The sequence below is a fragment of the Colius striatus genome, chromosome Z, assembly GCF_028858725.1.
Source record: "Colius striatus isolate bColStr4 chromosome Z, bColStr4.1.hap1, whole genome shotgun sequence".
Taxonomy (NCBI): Eukaryota; Metazoa; Chordata; class Aves; order Coliiformes; family Coliidae; genus Colius; species Colius striatus.
The window spans coordinates 8,294,857-8,312,174 of NC_084790.1; the positions used below are offsets into that span (position 1 = coordinate 8,294,857).

General features: G+C 38.8%; 1 protein-coding gene across 8 annotated transcripts in view; it reads left to right on the forward strand.

The window, feature by feature from the left end:
• ARB2A (ARB2 cotranscriptional regulator A) overlaps positions 1 to 17,318 on the forward strand; it is a 276,975-nt gene that overhangs the window by 204,200 nt on the left and 55,457 nt on the right. For 7 of the 8 annotated variants that reach the window (XM_062019248.1, XM_062019252.1, XM_062019250.1 and 4 more), the window contains one exon: positions 546 to 630. In XM_062019248.1, the coding sequence (XP_061875232.1) occupies positions 546 to 630 (85 nt within the window). Of the gene's footprint in view, positions 1 to 545; positions 631 to 1,704; positions 1,994 to 17,318 lie in introns of those variants that run through there. The other variant, XM_062019253.1, reaches the window with a different exon arrangement.

Below are 17,318 nucleotides of genomic sequence, written 5' to 3' on the forward strand. Positions count from 1 at the left end.
TTAAGTGTTCATGAGCAATTCATCACAGCTACATTTCCAATTATTTAAATACTAATCTGCTATCTTGATGGCTTTCATTCAGTTACAATCGGTTGGTTTGTGATTTCACAACTATTCTTTCCACCTCCATCAAAACATTCTGAAAAATTCCAGTTTCTTAGTGTTGGCAAGTGGGCAGGCTCAGTGTGTATCTCAACAACTATTTAACAACTACAGAATGGAAAAGCTTAAAATGTGCACTGGCTGATCCAAGCACATGCCTAAGTCCTCAGGCACTCAGAGTGGCACGCAAAGACATGCTATTTAAGCACGTTGCAAATCTCATGAATTATGGTCTTACTCTATTTATTTACTATGAAACTACAATATTTCAGCACCAGTTAGTGTGAATAAGCTGTTGTAGTGTATCTTCCAGTCCCTGTTGGGACTGCTATGTAAATTAGTTCGAGTGTTTTGATGTGATCATTGTCCCTCCTTACAAAGTCTGTATTTGTTTTTACTCTGACTTCTTGGCTTACCCCAAAATTGCCTGCCTGCTCTTGCAGAACTGCTGTAACTGGGTGTCCAGCTCAGAGCCCCTGGACACCTCGGTGGAGTCCATGCTGCCTGACTGCCCACGCGTCTCCGCAGGTATGTTAGTTTGTTCACAGCAAAGGTCCTTGTGCCCAGGAGCAGATTGTTTATTTTAAAAAATGTGTTTGGTTCTGAATGCATTTTAACCCTTCTAACGCAAGATATGGATGAAAACATGTAGCTGCTGCTATTTTATGCAGCCCACTATTAATCTTCTATTTTTTTTTTTTTTTGCTTTGTGTGGGCTTTAAGTTCTCTTGCCTACTTGTAGCTTCTGTTTTTCTAGTCTTTTCTCTTTGGCTTGAAGCAGTTGGTGACATTGTAAGTAGGAGTTTAAGAAAAATAATAGCAGTGATGAAAATTGGGAAATTTATCATAGATGCTTGAATAAATGGCTAACTCTGTAAACCTAAGAAGGCTTTAAAGAAGTACATTAATGAAAAGTACAGCTGAGTGAAATCACAAGTCTAGTTTACATGGCAAATTATTTACAGCATCCAACAATGTTGATGTGAGATCTGTGTTGTTCTGGAAATATTCAGCTACACTTTTTCCATTAATCAATTGTATATTATGAGGAGCACGTGAAATAATACACAGAGACTTTTGTTAATGTGTAATAATTCCAGGAAGTAGACACAGTTGCCAATGTAACAGAAATATCTCCAATCTCAGTAGAAAAGTAATGTAAAATACATAAAGCTGTTACTGAACTTTCGTATTTGATTATCAGATTTCCTAAAAGCCATAGGTAACGTATTTCTGCAGAATATAAAATCAGGTTCAAAGGAAGACACAGCCTATACAATATTAATTTAAAAGCTGGAACAGTGTTTGACCTTGCTCTGTGAGACATAGTTGTTCATTGCACAAGTTAGAGACTCATATCTGTCTGGACTTGTGAGGTTGTTAATGAGACCTAACCCTGCCGATGAAATTTAGTTTACTGTGGGATATTTTTGAGTCTTGGAAAATTCGGTGGTACTTTGTTTGAGAGCTCTCAATAACCAGAGACTTGTAATCACATTTCCGCTGTGCGTTGGGATCATCATCTCTGTACAGATGCAGTGCAATACATTACTAAAATTTTCATAGATTCAACATTCATTTACCAACTTTTTGCTCCTCTAGGGGAGAGTACTGCAGTTTAAAAGAAAATCGCTTCTCAGGAGTGGAAGTCTTTAAAACAGGATTAGCTTCCAATCTCTGATGTCTGTGTTGCTGTTGTGGAAGAATGCATGTTACAGAGGTCATTTCAGTCAGGTAAATAGGGGCTTGGATAGCAAACAGTCAGTATTTACAGTACACTTGGCAGCACTGAAAATCCTCCATTCGAACTTCTCTCCTCTGTCTCTGTATTCATCCTACGTAAATAATGTAAGAGGTATTCTATAAAATAAATCTTGTTATTTGAAATACAGACTGGTGCTTTAATAGGGTTGTGAATAAGTCTTGATTTTACGTTTTTATTGAGGATGGTTCATAGTGGGCATAATGTTTATACTCCCCTTAATGGACTCCGAGCTACACTGAAGTCTTTGGTGGAAGAATTCTTTTAAGTGGGGTAGGATTTCAGCCAGTAGAAGTTGGCTATTTGTATTTCACACATCCATACAATGCCACTTGGTTAAGATCACTGACACTTTAGACATTCTCATCGGAGATTTTGGACAATGGTTTAAATGGAAACTGACTGTTTCCAGGTTGGTTCTTTGTAATATAGCAACAGTTTAAAATAGTATGGTTTTATGTGACTATTGTTGTGAATTATCAATTTGCTCATTTTTGTTTATATTTCTTGTATTCATGTTTTATATGAACAATTGTAAGAGATTTACAGAGGAATAAGTGAATAATTCCTACAGTGTATTTATATGAGCAATGGCATAAGCCTGCATTACAGTAATCTGCAATAAATTTGTGAAGTGCTACTAGATGTAGGAACATTAGTGTGTGATATGAGAGATTTTTTTTCCACTCATTTCATGAGAATTGCAGTACTGAAATAGCCCACACGCAAATACTGGCAGCATTGCCCTTGGTATTTCAATGAAAGACAGCGAAAGTAATCAGAGTAATGTGAGATTTTTTTAAATAAACCTTTTGCAGAAGGAAAATTTACTTTACTATTTAGAATCCCATCTTTTATCTGTGTTTGAACTGAGAAGAACAGTTCAAAGATGTGCCTCTTCGTCACATCTCATGAGCCAGCTTTTCTAAAAGTAGTCTGATATTCAGCGTATTGGGATTTACAGGCAACCCCAGTTAGTTTGTGAGCAGTGCCTACTTTATATTATGTCACAGTCTCTTGCTTGCTTATCCCTTAAAAATTACCAGAGATAAATAAATGGCCATCAAACTGGAAACAGCCTAGATAGAGCTGTTAAAGCTTTTGTCACGAGCATTATGAAGTATTTTAAATGTTTGGTGTAGTTAATTCATGTCTTAGTTACAAACAGGAATAAAAATGCTTTAATAATTAAACATCATGAGCGTGAGAACAATACAACAGAAAAAGCCAGCCACAATAAATCTGGTGTCTGTCCTTGTGGCAAGAGGTGAGGTACTGCAGGGGTCCCACCGTCATGGTCTTTCCTCCACATCTCAAGGATTTGATCATGCCCCAGTGTCATATTTAGTATCTTCCTGCAACAGTTTATCATCACACTGAAGAAATTGTTCTTTAAGTTTTCCCATGTGATACAGTTGTCCCGTGTATTATATGTAATCCTATAAAGCCTCACATGCACTGTTGATACACCTCGCAGCTCAGACATCTTCCGTCAGACCTGGAACTCCTGTTGAGGCTATTGGTCCAGCACCCCCCATCTTGTTACCCTTCCTTTATTTTTCACACAAGAACAAGGCATTTTTCCTTATCAGAGAAGAGTCCACCATTCTCCCTCTGTCATTTACCTTTCACAAGGCACAGCTGTCCAGCATCATTCCCCTCTGCTCTCTGTCTCACAGCCCTCTCTGGTTTCTGGCTTTGCAATATTGCATGGGTAGGGTCCTCAGCTATGTCACTGTCACCTCATTGGCCTTCAGTTTATGTTAAAAAACCTGTCTCATAGCCTCTTTACTTTTAGCTCTCATAAAGTATCTCTGTTAGACCTGAAGTCATCCTCTGCCTCAGTCCACCTTCCTAATGGAGTCAAACCAGAAGACCTCTCTTCTGTCTCTGAGGAGATGGATCCATTTTCTAAGACATAAGCAAGGACAGAGTGGAGAAAGATGAAGAATTTAAAAGCAGTCTGTACATTAAAGATCATCACATAAAATGGAGTAGGGGTGGAGGTCTTAGTGGTTAGGAGTATGGAGGGCAACTTGCACTTTGACACAAGCAATGCGATAGCCATTTTAATGACCAGTTGTATCGTGTTACTGCTAACCATAGTCATAGTTCACTTAGTATCTGAGACCTTACAGCATTTCTCCCAGTTCTGGAGGAGGGAATTCAAAAACATTTAGGACGCCATCCTACTGGAGAGGCTGCTGGGCAGGAATAGCTGAAAGTCAGAATGGGAGAAAGCAGATCCATGGATCTGTACTTGTGTATTACTGCAGATAACTTCAGGATAGTGGCCTGAATGTTACCCCAGGAAAGGCATTGTGGTTAAATTTTGCCACACAAACATGGGCTTTGTTTGTGACATGAGTATTTTCAGGTGTCTCACGGGGAGCACCTTAGTGTTTGCATAAAGTACGTTCTTCAGTTCCGGTGTTTCTACCAGTGAAAGCTTTTTGTTTAGGAGAGAAGATTAAACTTTGCAGTGTTTTGCCAAAGTGGATGTGCACCAACACTCATTTCCATAATCAAATAAAAATAAGTTATTGTAACATTAGTAAAATGAATTGCCTAATCAAACCTTTTTAAAGCCTTTCTAGCTGACCTCCAAAATCACTAGTTATTAACAGTTGCAGCCAATGTAGTTAAAATATTGTAAAATAAGGAAATTATAACATCAAAAGACACACAAGATGACACAATGGAATGAAACGTTGACAGTAATCAAGAAAATCTCTATTCACAGAAGAACCTAGACTTGAATATATGTCTCTGTGATAAGGAAAAAAGTGCAAGAATTAATTCATGTAGCTGAATAAAGTAATCTCAGGCTAGCAGAAGAAACCTCTTCATTTTGGAAGACAGGTGTGACCCATGCTGCTCATGCTCTAAGCATATTCTGAGTGAGTCTTCAGATAGTATATTTCCTGGTGCCAAACATCAAGCTTAACTCTCTATGGTATATACAACATTTCATTTCATTGAGGTAAGATGAGCACTACTCTTTTTTGTTGTTGTTTAACTTCAAAAAAAAAAGATCACTACTATTATTTCTAACAGGCTACTGCAGTGGCTGGGTTTTTTTACAATAAATAAATAGAATGGGAAAAAATGGCTTGACAGAATGGTTGAGGTGTGAAGGGACCTCTGGAGCTCATCTGGTCCAACATCTGCTCAAGCAGGGCTGCCTAGAGCCAGTTGTCCATCCTTCCTTACGTTCTGTTGCACGTCAATAAAGAAACCATGGTCATAGTAATTAATATTCATGACAGGTTGTGGAGTCTTTGTTGGTATACTTGCCCTAACGTCAAAAAGACCCCACAGAGTTATGTCATAACTGTGTGGTGTGTTGTACAGTTGTGTGGGGTTTAAGTCTCTAGATGGTGGAGTGTGCAGTGGAGATAGTGGTAGCTTTCCACACTCAGGTACAGCAATCGGCTTTGCATGCGTAAGCACTGAAAAGAGGTCCTTCACATTGCACAGAGATTCCAAAACTGGTTGTTTTCCTGTTTTGCCTTTACAAATCCTTTTAACTGGGAGAAGGAAGGCAGGGCTGGTGGTTGTTTCTGATGGAGCTTGTTCCAACAAGGAGCAGGGTTGTCATGCATTGAGCCTCTCGGCAAAAAACACAGCCAAAAGCGTTCCTACCTGTGTTAAACACAGACTACATACTTTAAGGCTTGGGGGGTTTTTTAGAGATTTTTCTCTATGCACATAAGAGACTTGCAGTTCAAAACAAATGAAAGATGAGATTCTGCAGAGCGCACTGAAATACAGGGAAAAGCTTGTTACCTGCTGGTTTTGAGTCCTTGGCATAGCTTGATTTAATATCAAGACAAGGATATGGCACTAAACAATCCCCTCGAGACTGTTGCTTTGTGCTAAGTAATACAATAGCATCAATAATCCTTCCATGGGGCTACAGTAAATTTAAGTAAAGTTATTCTGGACTGTTAGATCTGCTTAAAAGCACTGATCCAAGAAAGTGAGCACGTCTTGCACAGTGAGCCTTTTCGAGCCTTTTCCTGGGAGAGCAGGCGTGCAGCCCAGCCCCTGCAGATGCCTGCACTGACTTACCAGACAAAGCCCTTGTTGCAAAGCTGATGTTGATACTAGGGGAACCGTGAATTACCTGTTAGATTACAGAGGTGGTAGTTTTTGTTGCCTTTGCCTAACAGGTGGCTTCTGCATGCTGTTTTAAAGAGTTCAGCTGTGTATTTCTGTAGAATAGCCTCCTCGAGCTGCAGATGCACCCCATGCTGAGCAGATCCTGGTGTTCAAACAGGAGGATCTCTAGCGAGGTTAAATGGGCTCCGCAACACTGCAGGGTCTGCTCATGAGGATAATTGCAGGAGTGAGGCTTGTGACAGCCATACGTAGGGACCAGCTTATTTCTTCCTGTTTTTTTTCCTCAGCTTTATTTGCACCACACCAGTCTTCTGCTCGTACACATTTATGCGTGTTGCTCACAACAAATAAGGCAGAAACAACCATAACCATAACAACCCATGTATTAAGCACTGAGACAATACCTGGCTCATCCCTCTAGCGGCTTTTAGCCCGGTTTACCCATGCTTCTCATTTTTCACTCTTTAATTGATTTGGTGGAGACCCTTCTGGGCTGTTTTCTAACATTAGTGTTAGTATATTACTGACATTAGTATTGATGAGGGGTAGGTGTCTCGTAACTCCAGCAGTATAAAAAATTAGTACAAAACCATGCACTTTTTACAATAAAGCAGATTAGGCAATTTACTCATTTTACTAAAAATGTTATTTCTGCATTCACTCATCGTTCATGGAGATTAAGATTATAGTAATTGGTGTTTACTGTAAACCTCTTTGCATTTTGTGTCTTCATGTGAATGTAGTTCAGTCAATAAAAGCTTTGCACTTAGGAGAAGAGATTAAATGCTGCAATGTTTTGTCAAGGTGGCAGGTTCCCACATTTAGCTGTATATTAATTTGCTATAAGGTATTTGCAACATTAATAGCACAAACAGGGGACTGCAGGAATACACAATGTGAAGGTATCTTCGTTGCATCCTCACATGTTGCAAGTGTCAGTCCTCCACTTCCATTTCTGCTGCTGCACATCATCCATCGAGGACTGGAATTTTTTACAGAAACTTTGAAGCATCAGCTTGTCTTAGCCACAGCTCCAGCAGTTGCTGCACTAAGTCCAGCTTTAAGTAATGTCTTCTTAGCGCCGAAGTAAGTAGCTTTTTCCCTACTCCTGACTCTTCAAAGGCGCTCTGCTTTAGTCTCCAGCCTCAAGTGTTGCAGACAGGTTTTCATTTCCTGTGTAATACCTAGCTGTATGTGAGCTCCCGTGTTGTGTATTGAGTAGCCTAGCTTTGCAGTGCTTTGGAAAGGACAAAATCTATGAAGCCGTATTGAACAATATGGCAGATTCTGTTCCAGAACACCAGAGCCTCAGAAGTAAACATGAAAATGTGAACTTGAAAACATTTACTTGAATTAACAGGTGTTGCTGCAGACAGGGTTCAGTTTTATAAGAATTTCAGTTTTATAATGCATTTTTATAACTTTTTATATGACCAGCTGGGTGTTTGATACACCATAAGTGTTTCAATTTTTTAGGACAAAACACTAATATTCATATACCATTCAAAAATATAGTTCCACACATTTGAGGCAGTATTGATATTAAAAAAACTGTTTCATTGCAGGGTTTCTTTTTCATTGTGCAGGGGTTCTTCTTTGTTGCGCGAGATATCTATTTAATATTATTGTACTCAAACATATCTATTTAACATTGCTTTTTTTTACAGTACAGTGAAATAGAGTGATGTATGCTTGCCTCAGAGTCACTGTGACTGTCCGTGGTAGTAATGAATAATGGCAATTATTACAACCAGGTATTTCCTCGAAAGGTTTGACAATGGTTAGACTGCTGTGACCATTGCTTCCAGTTCTACTCAATGCTATCTCATTAGTGCTTTGTATATCCATATCTGTCTACAGCTTGGATGAAGTCTAACTCCATTGTGTGACTGGAACTTGTTAAGTTCGGGACATTTTGTTTGGTGCTTGTGCTTCTTTCTCAGCCCATGCAGACAGCAGGTGCCTGAACAAGTGTTGCTTAGCCAGTCTTTTGCATTGTCATGCTGTTAAAATACCTCTGCCTTTGCTCCTTACAGCACTACATGCACAATGGCTGTACCACAAATAGTGAGCACATTCATCTTTTGAACAGGCAGATGCAACTTTACTGCAGATTTCCAAGTGACAGTTTAGACTGACACTTCAAAGAGACTAAATATAATTAAATTATTGCTAAAAAGCCAATCTAGTATTAGTTCAATCTGCACTACTTTTGTCTGTTGAAGGAGAAAAACTAGAACAATGGAGCTGGAGGTGAGTTGGGAGCACAAGTCAGATGAGGAGTGGCTGAGGGACCTGAAGGTTTTCAGCCTGGAGAAGAGGGGCCTGAGGGAAGACCTTCTCACTCTCAGCAGCTCCCTGACAGGAGGTTGTGGCAGGAGGGAGTTGGTCAGTCTTTGCTTTAAAGTTACAAGCAATGGAACAAGAGGAAATGGCCTCAAGTTGCACCAGGGGAGGTTTAGATTGGAGATTGGATTAACAGTTTGACTCAATGATCTTAAGGGTCTTTTCCTACTTAAATGATTCAATGATCTTTTGAATCTATGATTCTGTGACTTGAATTGACTTTTTCTTCCCGGGCATGTCAGAATATGCCTTAGCAGAAGTAGGTATTTTTCCACTTCTTTTTCATGATGGCAGCAAAAGCTTTCCTTACATGACAGTTCATCGCCACGTTTTTCACACCCACTGCCCTCCCAGCCTCTCAAGGCACACAGGCAATGTTAACACCAGACAGTACATCTTTCTCCTTGCTGCTTAACTGGTGAGTTAAAGCATGGTTAAAGTGTGTCTTCCACAGGTTGGAAGAGAAGTCTTTCTCCTTTCACTTTCTCTGAAACAACAGGCTCCAGTCCAACGATAATGAAACTCTTTACATGCATCTTGATAATTTTTCGTTAAGTACTATGTGGGATTGAGCTTGGATATGGATCTTTGTATTCTAAGTTGCATCTACATTACTGTTAGTAATTTTTAAAAGCATTTTCTGTGTTTCATTCTCAGTAGCTCTATAAAGACAGAATACTGACAGAGACAAGATCTGGTACATGAGTGGAATGGTAAAAGCTGTGTTTCTCCTAGAGCTAGGCACCTGTAAGGAGGTATTTCCTGAGAGACGAAATCCAAAATTCAATAGCAAAGTTTGTATTTGCATTGACCTAACATTCAAAAGATCATTTATGTTTCAGCTTACATTCTCTGTTAGAATCTAAATTGAGATTCAGGTTTAGTAGAATTTTTCAAAAGGTTCACTTTCAGTTGAAAACTTTTGATCTTTTTCATGAATGTGTATAGCTTAAGCTAGGAAGGACATCTAGAACCATAGAATCATTTAGATTGGAAAAGACCTTTAAGGTCGTCGAGTCCAACCATTAATCCGGCATTGACACAGCTACTACTAAACTATGTCCCTAAGTGCTTTTATGTCACTTACTCTTTTTACAACTTGCATTTGGTTAAAATGTGTGTTCCATAAAGTCATACAGCCTTGGCTGGAGGGATTCCATCTGAACCCTAGTCAGCCCTCAAATGGAAGTGGTATTGTGGGTGCAGGTGAGGAACGTGCTTTACAAGCATAATGAGATACATGGTGAAAACTGAAGAAATTCAGAGAGGATAATAAGTTTTTGCCATATTGTGACCATGGAGAGTTTCTGAAAACAATGGATCTTTATTAACATTCCCACGTATGGCAATTTTCTCCTACCACCTAGCATTTAATTTATCTCCACTTTATACACAAGGAAAACTGCCAATTCTTTTTCCCACACAGCAATATTTTTTACCTAGCTATATTCTGTCTTGGCTTTTTATTTCTGAGGATCTCAGTCAAGTAAATTGTAAGAAAGCAGGCAGCAGAATACCCACTGCCCTCAGTACTAGACTGCCATTGAGAACAAACAGAGCAGATCTACACTAGCAACAAATTAGCGGTAGGGGCAGACTAATAACAAATTTTGGTATTGAAGTCACAAGTAGTAAATTTTTGTTTTGATCATTCTTCTCTAAGACTAACAGAGACACAGCTGCTTTTCTATTGAGAAGAACATATTATTATTATTATTATTTATTCATATTATCAAGCTAAGACATGGGGAATCCATTGCTTCCTTCCCTTTGTAATTTGACAGACTATTAAGAGAAGTGGCTTGTTTCTGGTTTGGCTTTGTCTGGTTTCAGGTTCCAGACATTAGTTCTTGCTGTGCCTTTTTCTACTCAGTTAAAGAGCCATTTAGTGCATTTGTTTTTTCTCCATGTGAATTAGCTACTGGAATCAAGTCAACACTCAGTTGTCTTTTGAGAAAGAAAATAGATTGAGATCTTTAAGTCTCACTGCAAGTTAATTTTTCCAGGTTTCAAATGCTTTTATACATTTTTCCGTAGTGTCTCCTATCTTTTAACATATTTTCTTTGAAACAGACCTGTCTGCACCTCACTAATGCAATACACAGGCTTCAAGTCTATACTACCTGGTTTTCTCATTTTTCATTAGCCAACAGTCACATTTGACCCTTTTGTCACCATACTATAGAAAGTCAGTTTAAGAAGAGCTTGTCCAGCGATACCCTTTCTAGAGCTGTTGCTCTTCATCTTGATTATAGTGTCACGAAGTGTTGCAGATAGATTTCTTTTAAAAAATGAAGAAAGAAACAAATTAATCCTGCCCCCAAAAAGGCCATCATCTTCTTGTTAATAACTATCCTGCTTGTGTTCATATTTACAGAAGCTTTACCACCAGTTAACTTGGATTTACTTCCTGTGATGTTGAATAGCCAAAGAATACTCACTGTTCAATAGTGGATTCTCCATGACAGCTGACTTTGCATGTTAGCGAGTCTGCAAGTTCTCAAAAATATTGAATAACATTGGCTTTTATCCTGTTATTGTGAGTAAACAAGAATTCCAGAGTTGTGCTTTTTCCTTTCATGAATTTATGAAACATTGATCAATTTTTGCCTAATTTGAAGTTTTAATTGTAATTAAGTTTCACCAATTTATTTGTGATAATAGTTTATAGCATAGAAGATTAAAGGAATGTGCCTTCCTATTAAAGGGAAAACTTTTCAGTGTCTCTTTGGGAAGACAAAGGGGGAGAAACTCAGGTGCTTGACACAATGCCTGGAAACAATCGGCTGGCAAAGCAGCATCCATCACCAACTGACTGTAGCAGGGAAATGGCTTCAGTGTAATGACAGCATAGGGGGTGTTTCTTCCAGAAGTTTCATGGGAAACCTGGGAAGAGCAAAAAGCAGGTGCTGGAAGGAAAAGGGAGTCAAGGGACTTTTTAAAAAGCTTACCAAAGTTGGCAGAATTTATCCTGCTGCTCAGAATATTCTAGACGAATAAATCAAATGTCTGTCAATAAATTTTCTTATCTGTGTATAATTCTGTATTGGCTAAACGTGCTAATTTATCAAAGAGGGAAACTGAGTCTGCCTAGGACTTACTTTTTGGTAAGTTGTATTGGCTTGAGTTAATTACATTTTTGTACCTTATTTCTTTATTAATAGACTCCAGTATCACTGTGGGTCTGGAGGGGATTTTTAGCATGCATCATCTTCATCCCCTAGCCCAGGGCAAGGACAAATGTTCTTAGATCAGTGCATGGCAGGTGCTCAGCTCATTGCTTCTTTTCTTTGTGTTGTGTGATGGCACATCCTCACTGGTAGGTCTCTTCCAAACCTCCAATTTTAGTTACCCATCTCTTTCTTGTTGCATGCACACAACTGTTGGAGCAGCTGAGTAGGCAACGGTTACCCCCAAAAATATGGATGGAGTGGTTAGCACTGAGAATTATTATTCTAGAGCAAAAGTTTTGCAATTAAAATTTGAATGAACTGGAATTATTATCCCTAAAGAAGTGTAAATTTCATGAGAAGAAAAGTAACAGAGGAAGACAGACAAGTGAAATGTTCCAGGTTAAAACATGAGAATTTATTCTTCGTGTCCACAGTACCTAGTATAGGAATTTATGGACCTATATATATTTTTCCATCATTTTTCTTGAGATTTATATCAGCCTAACTGTGCAAATAGTCTTGACTGAAGCTTTGTATTAGGATTTTCCCATCTTCTCTAAGTTCTGTGCTCTTTTAAGTGTTATTTAAAATAAGCACCAGTAGCTGGTCTATGACTCCTGAATACAAACTCTGCAAGCCCACCAATTTAGAAATATTTATCCCAGCTAAGGTATTGATGAGCAGCAAAAAAGAATGTACTTCATCAAACACTTCACCATGCTTCTTTTTTCCATATATAGAACAAAAACAGATATTGAATAATTTCATACTTTCCTTCTGCATTGTTGTTTGCAGTTGCGTCATCTCTGTCTGAAAATGGACATCTGTTTGCTGTGGGTTGCATTTGTTGTTTGTATAGAAAACAAAGTGCTTAACTGTGATATATTTGCCAGCTGTAGATTGTTATTCCTCAGAGGACTTTAGGTTTTCTTATCATCTTTTTATGCCTGTAACAAGCTACTTCCACCTTTTTCTATGTTCCTTCATGGATTTCGTTTTCCTTACTGGACCAAGGTGACTAATGCTCTGTCTTACTGGGGTTTTTTTTTTTTGTCATCCAACAAACTTTTTTAAAGATTGATTAATTTAGGTTTAAATGTCTCACCTTGATTAAATTTGCTAATCTTTTTTCCTACTTTGAAGACAATACCTGTTTTGAGGCATTTAGTGTGTGTCACCAGCTCAGGCTTCTCTGTTCATCCGTTATCAGGTGAGGTTCATTGGCCTCAGGTGGCTGTTCATTTGTCTTTATCCATCACAGCACTGCCTGAAATAGTAAAGTCACGGGAAGCAGTATAACTTTCAGTGTCAGAAAGTTGTCATTTGTTTTAGAAACTTTCAGTGTTTATGACCACCAATATCCATCTCCCGAGTTGTTGCCTTCTAGGGTGACAAAGCTCTTCACCCATTGCAGAGGTGTGCCTAGGGAGAAACTTTCCTCATTCTCTGGTTTGCCAAGGTTGTCTGTCACAAAGCCCTCCACTAGCATCTTCTCCTGGGCTTTTTTAGCAGGCTAGCATACATGCACTGAAGACCCAAGCTCAGATTTATCGGTATTGTCAGAATAAGTAATGTTTTTAGAATAAGCACCACATCATGGCCACTGTTATGCACTTGAATCACTCTAAATAGGTAATAACCAAGCATTTTAATACTTCAGTCATACAGATTATCTTAACAGCTGTCAGTAATGCCAATGATATCAAATTCCTGCTCATGGCTGTGGTTGGACTGCAAACAAGAACTGGACAAACTCCCAGCAGTGGCAAAGAATTCATTTTAACATTTCCTTTTCTTTTTCTTTGCCACATAAATTAAATTTATTTGCAACACATGGAGGTTAAATTTGTATCATATTTGCCTTCTTAGCACTCTGCCCTCAAGTTGCTAATTTAACAGTTTTCTGGCTGTTCCAGCTAGCTCTCAGCTGAGATTAGTTTCCCAACCTGTGAGATAACCAAAAGATGAGAAACACGGAGATCTGAGATGCCATTTTTAGAGGCCTTTTTCACAGTATATTTGCACTTTAAACTTTCTCCTATCAAGGAACATGCCTATATTTGGAAGGCCCAATTTTCTGAGAGGACTTGTCATTTTCTGCTAACCAGTGTCAGCAACTGATCTCATCATGTTAATGCACAGGGACAGCTAAGTGACTTGTTTTAAATGCAATGTGATTGTTACCTATTTATTGAAAGATAAAGGAAACAATTGCTAATGTTCAGGTACTGATTGTTTACACAAATAGTGTTAAGGACAAGTGTAATGTAAGCAGATATATTCTTACACTGGGACATGAAAACAATGATACGTGTTTATTGATATGTATATATCAATATTGATATGTATATATCAATAGTATGAATACTTATATATTCTAACAAATATTTCAATTTAGGTAATATTTTTAACTATATTCTGCTTTTTTTGAAATAAGGAAATAGGACATTTGTCCCCACATTATTCCTTTTATTGGAGGCGTGTTTACAAGACATATCTACAACAGCTTAACGGGAAAAGTTATCTGCATGATTAATAGAGTTACCGTTTTAGATGTTTTTGTTAGTGCTGCTGTGAACACAGTAGTTTGAAGGCAAATGCCATATACTTTGAACAAACACCAAGTCCCCATCATTGCTTTTGAGGGTAAGAGTTGTCCTTGTTCAAATAAGGCAATGTGTGTAATAGTTCTCATCACTTTGTCTGAGGTGTTTATGTTAATGTATTGTTTTCAGTTATGCATATTATAAAATATAACCTGTTTACATACTATTTTTATTACATATAACTAAAACACACATGTATTTGAAGTCTGAAGGACAATTTTTGACCATTAGATACTCTCACGAGGATTTGAGTCCCACAGACAGTTTACACACGTGCACGAGGGCAAACGTTGTCTCTGACTTTGCCTTGCTAGGCAAGACAGATCATATTTTGTTTCTGTCTTTGCCTCCAGGTGATCGGTGCTGTTGTATCAAAGTTTAAAACTGTACACTGAACTGTTAAACTAGAAGTGTTTCTCCTGCTTGGCATGCCTGGCATGAAAGGGAGCTTCCCAGCCATACCAGGAGGTGTGTGCGCCATGGCTGCTCCGGCTTGAGTTTTCTGCTGCAGCTGCACTTGTGGGGAACGTAACCAAAATCCCAAAACACTTGTGCCCTGGGAGTGAGCATCACTTTGCAATTTGAGAGTAATGGAACTCCAAGGACTTGTCATTACTCTGACCAGTTACTTTAAAGTGTTTGTTGCATGGGTAATTTGGGGGCAGAGATCTAGACATCTGCTTCTGCAAGTTGGTTCTCCCAGTGAAATCTACTCCCTTTTCAGCATAAAAAAATTCACATAAAATCAAGCAATTGTAAGATGATGGCTGAAGATTTCCTAGAGCAATGCTCTGCTGGGCTCAGAGCTGCAAGATAGGATTTGTTTTCTTTCACAAGCACTCTGGACATTCCTGATTTTGACAGTTTCCTGCTACTAATGGCAGAACTTAGACTTGTACATTAGGTACAGCTTGCAAATTTAGCACAGCATATGAGTCTTGCAATTTCTTTTGACAGCTGGGGACCTGATTCATCTCCCACTGAAGATTCCTGGTGGTTTTGGTAGATTTCACATCAGTCCTTTTGTCTCTGCAGACCGCTGTTTTAAACCAGATTATGAGTGTGAACTAATGACAATTTTCAAGATAATTTTTGAGATTTTTTTTTCCTTCTTTTAATAGCCCTGGGTGAAACTTATTAAACATTTTTATCATGCTTTATCTGGTATAGTTCTGCCCATTGTTCCTGAAGCCTACATCTCCTGTCCTCCAGGAAAAATCTGTCTGCCTGTTGGGAGGAAGGGAAAACAGAAAGAGCACAGGAGAGAACCTGAGCTGTTGTCTGGCAATTTGTTCACCTTCCTTTGAGATGTTGGCTTGAGACTCCTTCCACTGAAATGAGAATGGAAGCTGGTTACTGCTTATATCATATAGGTGAAGGCTCTCCTTTCCTCATCCATAGTTTTGGTTTTTTTCAAGGAATAGCATTTGTTAGACTGTGGCATTGGGACTCAAGGCATTGCTAGTCTCCACAATTTTAATCAGCCAATACTAATTGGTTATTTTTACCAATGTCTTTTAAATGCTGTGCAATTTTTCAAAAGGTAGATCATGGGATGGAGTAGTCTTACAGATGCAAAGGCAGAATGTTGACTCAAGCTAAGAATGGGGCTTTTTGTACACTAAAAATAGAACAATTCAGTGTTAGACAGAAGACCCAAGAGAAACCACAAACATCCAGAAGAGATGGCACCAAACTGCAGTGAGCCTTTTACCACAGGTTGGTCTCATTGGGCTAACTCAGCGAGAGCATGCCTTGAACAAGGGTATTAGATGCAAAGTGTGCATTAATGCTGATGTACACAACCTGTGGGAAAAATGGTTGGACTGGGGAACCCACCATGTTTTATGATTTCAGAGCAGCTCAGGGCTCAGTAGAAAAGTAAGGACATTTTCTGTTGTTTTGTGTGTTGATCGTAAAACTTGTTTTATTAAAAGTTTAGAAATTCCATATGAAATAGAAGTATGAGCATTTATGTCACTTGCTGTCAATCACATTCTGCTTTCTGAGTGCTCTGGTACTCATTGATGCAGGGAAGTCCTGGTTTCTGCTCTTTTGTGATTTCATTGGAACTCCATTTTTATTTGCATGGTTTTAGCAGTATATTCACAGCTTGTCATTTGCACTCACAAATAAGTAATGTTATCTTGGTAACAGAGGTACTAGCAGTCACAGGTGGATTGATTTGTCATCATCCAAAGCTTTTATCAGCCATGCAAAAAGTATTCCTTGTACGAACGAGGAAATAGAAATTGATTTTGAATAGTTATTCTTTCTACACACAGCCTCTTTTGTTATACATTTTGTGAACTCTGGTATGATCTTTCTATGCCACATTTCTTTTTCTAAACTTTTATTCCGATTTAGTGCCTGACTTTGTTTAATGCTACCAAATGATTTACTGAAGCTTTGCAATGGTATTTCCATCCACCAGAGAGACTCTTTGAGCTGTACCCAAATATGATACAATATTGTGTTAGCGTTAATATGGATATTGATGCAAAATCAATGCAAATAGACTCCATATCTAATCCCACATTCCCTCACTCAAGTTCACTGGCAGCAACAGCAAGTTACTGCTTTGATTTCAGTGCTAGATATGCAGTATTTATGAGGGGTTGCACTTTACATCCTTACTTTGGTTATCGTCACGCCAGTGCATATTAAACCATTTTTGGAACAAGATTGTTGCCAGACCCCACTTAGATAAACCCAAGTTTGGGCTTTGGCTTACTTAGCCCATGGCTTCGCCTAGTAAAGACTGCACCAGCTTCTTGAGAGTGCAGAACGTAATTAAAACCTTGCAGGTTGTACCTCTACAAGGTGACACAGTGGTGAGGGCCTGCAATGTGCAGGGCAGGATTTGGCCATTTCACACATACTGCATCTCAGGATGGCTGCAGAAAAAATGTCTGGCTCCAGCGCACTGTTAGGCTGTAATTAGTGTAACTAACAACCAGTATGAAAGAGCAGGAGAGAGGTCACTGCTAGACTTCAAAGGTCTTAACAGGTTAAGGTTGGAGGGCAGTCTATCCCCTCGCTTAATCTGTTGCCATATCTTCTGAGATTTCTTGAAATCTTCAGTGACCTCTAACCTTGACGTGTTGCTCTCCCAAAATTTATCAGTCACATGCCATTTTCTTTATTTCTGCCCATTTAGACAGGCATGGTTCTTTGTGATCAGCACCACCCTTTTCCATTCAA